We start from the raw sequence: 5,892 nt of genomic DNA on the forward strand, positions 1-5,892 counted from the left end.
TATATTTTTAAGCACAGCAATTTGGTCGGCCGAGTGTACTCGGCCGTAGCTGGCTAGTGTGCCACTAACCTAGTTAGCGGGAGCAAGTCTTTCCTCTCCCGCGAGGAGAAAGAAAAAGAGAGATAGAGTCTGAAGGAGAAAAAGAGTGAAATAAGGAGGGAACTTGTATCAACCTAACTTAACTAACCTACCTACCGACCTACCTACCTACCTACTCACCATTTACCTACCTAGCGTATGGCCATCACGGAAGAGTATGTCCATAGCATGGGGTACATGCGGCATGCTTCACTTACTCCTCAGATCTTTGTCAGATTCTGAGGTGGCAGTGACGCGTACTAAGGTTTTTTTGATTCAAGACGTCCTGTGGACCGTCTTTGTCAAATTGACTTTCATCTAGTAATGAATTTCTATGTCAATGTCATCATTGATTCCAAATTATAAATTAGGTCTTGCAGTAGTCCACAAATCCCAAATTTTTGACAATTACCTGATTTTATCAAAAATAATGGCGGATTAATTTTCTAAACGTTGTGACTTTATAAAAGCTACTTAGATCGTGAAAGGTGATAGCAAATTAAGCGTGATTAACCTGATTTCACAAAAAATAGCAGATTAATCTTACAAATGTCGGTATATTTTTTACGGCATGATTTTACTTAATAGATCTAGACAGCTTTAATTAGATAATGATATACGACAAATAGCCTAAGTATTAAATGAACAATTGTTGAATATCAAAAATATTGATATTTGCAACCCTGAAAATAAAGTTTGATTACAATAATTACTTTAAAAAAAACTTTCGTTTACAAAAGATTTTCGTTTTCTGTTACAGGTCCTCGCGGCGCCGTTGGCGGTTGCAGCACCCCCGGCAGTAGAGTGGATCCCTGGTGGAATCCTGGTTCCTATTGCCCCTCGGTTTCGACTCCAGGTCAACCAAGGCTCGACGAGGGGCCATCGGACAACGGATTCCAGTATTGTAACCCTCAGCATCGCTTTGCAGCCTCGAATCAGAACCAGCAGTACCGACCGCAGCAGCAGCAACATCCACACCACTTTAATCAGTCGAACCTTAATAGAAACGGTCAGGGCTTTGGTCAGAGCCTCGGTTTTGTGGACACCAGGTGCCCTGATGTCGTAGGATCCACAGCCAATCCATACAGCATTTCCAATACCTGCTCCACCGCATCTTCCAATAACGCGGTCCTATCCAGTTTGTTGTCATCCTCGTCAACAGCGACGGAAAACTCAGTAGCTCGAGGAGCCTCGTCCTCGGGGCGTAGCAACGTACTCTCCTCGTTGCTATCCTCGAGTTCCTCCTCCTCTACATCAACAACCTCTTCACTCAGCATCCGCGGTATAGCCAACGAATCTTCAAATTTAAACGGTATCTTATCTTCCTTGAATGTAAGAATCAAATCCGAAGAGAGTGGAAGGAATCGAGAAGATCGTAACAAATCTTCACCATCTTTTAACACATCCCTTTTAAGCTCTCTTCTTTCTACCTCCCGGATCTCAAATCGGAACAACGAAGAAGAAGTAACTAGAAATATCAAACTTGAGTACTCTCCAGAAGAGGACCTTGCGGAAGTAGGCGTTAAAGTAGAATACTCATCCTCACCTGGAACTTTGGAATCTGCGGAAGATTTGGCCGCTACATCTCCTTACATTATTAATAATAGTAATCTCCACAAGGTTGACCGAACATCTGGTTCACCCACGTCTGATATCGTGATGAAGTACGAGACTCAAACGGGCCCGCCAGCTCAACCACCACATTTGACAGGGATAGAACCTCCTCACAGCAGTCAAGGCAGTAGTATCGCCGTTGGAGGATCGCCAAACGAAATAGCTGTTGATAATCTTCTATTGTCGCCGTGGGGTGCATCAGCACAAGATTTTATAGAAACTTCAGATGTGAAACAAGCTGGTCTCCAAGATGCCTGGGACACGATCCTTTTGGGTTCATCGGTAGGTGTAGCATCTGCTCAGTCCTTAGCAGAGCTGAAACCTCTACCTCCCTTCACGGGATACACCGGACATCTTAGTATCAACGGAATACCGGGACATCACTACCACACGATAGCATCCTCAGCGAGACCAATGCAGTCACCCGCTCCCTCCTCAAACCAAGAATACTACGAGGTTCCGGTCGTCTCTTCTAGCACGCCTTGTCCTCAGGGGAATCAAAAGCAGCATCAGCAACAGCAAAATCAGTCAACGCAGCAAGTGGACTATGATGACATCGAGGATATCGCAGAAATCATCGGGTCTGCTATTGCAGATACAACTGTACCTGGAGGAGGGAATGGGCCGGGTTCGGAACACGACCCCGACGCTTCTAGAGACTGGATAGACATAGCCGAATGGATCGGCGATGCTTGCTCTCCGAAAGCTCAGGAGCAGAGTTCCCCTAGCTACTCCCAGATCTACAATACAAACCAATCTCAGGTACAACATGGATCGACGTTGCAGAGTTTGCTGACTCATGGATACGCACCTCTTCTTCAGGCCAGGCTTCAAGGAAATCTTCAGAACACTTCCTGTGGCGAGACCCCATCCTCCACTAGCCCTTATCCGCCTGTTAGTCCTCCTGGAAGAGTTTCGACATCTTGCAGTCCAGATCATCTCTTGCATTCGTCCTTCGCTGCACCTTCTCATCCCAGAAAAAGGTCGAGACCTAATCCAGGATCGCAGAATCCCAAGAAGAGTCCAAGCACGACGGCTCTATCTTATGGAACTGAATCAGGACTTATTGGTGGAAAGGAAAAGCCCGTTCATAGGTGTTCTATATGTAATCGAGGGTTCCTCAATAAGAGCAATATCAAGGTTCATTTAAGAACGCACACTGGCGAAAAACCCTTCAGGTGTGAAGTATGTGGCAAGGCTTTCAGGCAGAAGGCGCATCTCATTAAGCATCAACAGATTCATAAAAGGATCGGAAGGGATTAAGGACCAGTAAGAATCAAGTATTTCTCTCTAATGTGATGATGTACCGATGTGATGTTTTCACATCCGCTCCAAGAACATCGAACTGCTGCATAGGTGATAGATCAGGGGTCTTCGAAAGTAGATTCTGGGTCGACCGTTTCCAGACATGCAGGTCGATACCCTGCTTTGAGACAGAACTGTCAAGAAGGATCCCGATCCTTCACCAGAGTCGAAGTGGTAGACCCTGAATCTACTTTTGGAGAATCTTGCTTTAGATAGAGCATGGGTCTCCAAAAGTAGATTCTGGGTCTAACACAGAAAAAAGAGTCCTTCCAGAAAAAAGGTATGAAACCTTTATTCCCTTGGCAGGATAATGGATCTTGTTCAATGACTTGGTGTCAGATCTCGTGCTCGAAGTGATGTGTCTCTGATATGAGTCAAATCATATCTATACACTGTACATATTACGCGTTCGTACATACGAGTAGTATGTATGTAAAAATGAGCGAACAGTGAATTAATGATATTAGTTAAATAATATAAAGATATATATGAATTTATAAATATAATTTAAGACAAAACAGAAAACGTGCGACCGTTTTCGTGCAACAATGTACCTATGCGTTACGATCTAATTCGATTATTCTATTATTTATAATTGCTTTTATATTATCGTCCTCTACGTTCCCCTTCCAATCCTTTATTATTTATTTTCACATGTCCTCTTCCTACCTCTAAATATTGTAAAATATTCTTGTATTAATATTTAATTCTCTCTTTATCTATTGACTTCTCTTCTCTAACAACGCTTCTTCCAGTCATTTTTTTCGTCGCTTCGAATTTACGTATATTTACTTCTGATATTCGACTTACAAGGAGAGGTCGCGAGATGGTAAATGCCGATTCGACTGGGGCTTTAGACGGCGAAAGCACATCAAAATCCATTGGGTACGTATTTTTTCTTTCGATTCCATAGGTCTTAGTTTCCGAGATATCGAGGTTTGCGTATTTACGCATGAGCGCTCAACTCGACAGTTATGAGTCGAGCGCGAAAGCGTGGCGCTTAGACTCGTCAATGATGAGTCGAGCGCGCAAAAGTGGGGCTCAAGTCTAAATTTTTAAACCTCGGTAACAGAAATTAAGAACCATAGGATCAACTGGAAAGATACCACATATAATGGGTTTGATTTTCTTTCACTCTGTAAAGTCCCAAAATTATCGTCCCTTTTCTCGCGATTCCTGCTTGTTAATTTTCTTTGCTACTTTTCTAAACTATATTGTTATTCCTCATCTGCCAATATACGGGTTTTCACTAAGCGAGTTTGAGAACTGGTGTATAGTAGAGGGTCATTGGCTTTGCATATTGTAAGTAACCTAATTTTAGCCACAGTTCTGACAAAAGAAAGAAAAGAGAGATGTCAATAAGTCTTGGGGATAAAGTAGATTTAAAACATATTTTTTAGATATTTTTCCAATTAATTTACTTTCCGTGTTTCGGTTCGTGTTCGAATATCATTCGGTCTATCGAAAAATATAAAAAGCTTAGCATCGTTACTTTAAAAAATCTTCGGAAACTTATTGACACCCCTTCGATGACCAAATGTATTTAAAATACAGTTAGGACGCGCTAGACAAGATGAGAAAAAAAATATTTTTTTTTTTTAAATTGCGACCCTCGAAGGTGTTGATTCTCGAGAAATTTACAAACCGGTATGCGTCGCCGGCGACTACAGATTAGAACTTGTATAGAGCCAGTTGTGAATTATTTATATATTGATGTTGGATTAAATGATTGTTACCGTACGCTGAAACTCTTTTCACGCTTATGCTTTCCCCACTCTTTGAACGATCCTATTCCTATATTTTTATTCTTTGTTTAAAATATCAGCCATGGTCTTAAACTATTTGAAAAACTAAATTGCAAAATTATTTGTGTATTACATTACAAATAGATTCTAATGACATTTATTCAATCTCTATCTATTGCTTAAAAGTATGTTTTAAACAGTAAAAACAATTCTCAACTCAGGAGATCGAGTAACATATAAAAATCCTGATCGTTCCATTCTCGATTTCAAAATCTCATTATCAAACTTTTCAGTTTCTTAATTTCAGATCTTTGCATGTGACATGCTCTATCTTCACCCTATCTACATTACTGACAATTCATTAATTCTGGCACTAATTTTTGTTCGAAGAGATATATTTTTTTTTTAAAGGAAATACATGATTTTTTGCTTTTAGCGTAGCGGGCTACGCAAATAGTGTTCGAGATTTTTAACAAAGAAAAAATTTTATTTCTTGTTACAAATTTCTGATCGCAGTGAGTAGTTTCTTTTTCAATGTTAAATGTAATTTACGTAATACGGTAGCGTACCTAATTTGGATCTGTTGATAGATTTTCCCTGTTTTAATTATAATTTACGATCACCTTTTTAAGATAGTGACCAATTGTTAAGTTTTTTTTTTTTACCTTTGAGCATCTTTGCAAAACGTTTCTAACGCAGGGTGTGCAATAAATAATGAATTCTTATTTCCTTCTTCTTTCTTCTTCGACCTCGAGATTTCCCTTCTTCCTTTGCGAAAACAAATTGTGATCTGTAAATACAAGAACACATTACTTGGACCGACAATACTCGTTATGGAGCGGATAAAGTTCGATTATTTGTTACATATGTAAATAAACTGTTAATCAGGCCATCAGGCAAATTATTCAAGCAAAGTTTAGTAAGTTTCATTTTCCACCTTTCTCTCAGAAAAGAGGCCATTTCATGTTATATTATTTTTATCAAAAACAACCACTCTTTGAATTAAAAGAATTCAAGGGAGTGAGGGTGGTTATTTCGAATAACGAAAAATTTGTAAAATGATTTGATGAAACAAATCAATCCTTTCTTCGACCGTTGATATTTATTGATTTCAAATCGTAGATTTCAAATTCTTTATGTCTTACGGTCC

The 5,892-nt window shown here is 40.0% G+C and overlaps 1 protein-coding gene across 1 annotated transcript; it reads left to right on the plus strand.

Moving 5' to 3' along the window:
- The first annotated feature begins 844 nt into the window (after positions 1-844).
- On the plus strand, positions 845-5,651 carry LOC117177993 (ichor). Its single transcript, XM_033369157.1, has one exon. It carries the CDS (start codon positions 1,738-1,740, stop codon positions 2,953-2,955), a length of 1,218 nt encoding a protein of 405 aa, XP_033225048.1. The 5' UTR covers positions 845-1,737; the 3' UTR covers positions 2,956-5,651.
- Positions 5,652-5,892: the final 241 nt, after the last annotated feature.

Source organism: Belonocnema kinseyi, chromosome 8, assembly GCF_010883055.1.
Source record: "Belonocnema kinseyi isolate 2016_QV_RU_SX_M_011 chromosome 8, B_treatae_v1, whole genome shotgun sequence".
NCBI classification, from domain to species: Eukaryota; Metazoa; Arthropoda; class Insecta; order Hymenoptera; family Cynipidae; genus Belonocnema; species Belonocnema kinseyi.

What these genes read in the sequence shown, in the direction of transcription:
- LOC117177993 (XM_033369157.1), top strand. Translation starts at nt 1,738, where the DNA reads ATGAAGTACGAGACTCAAACGGGCCCGCCAGCTCAACCACCACATTTG.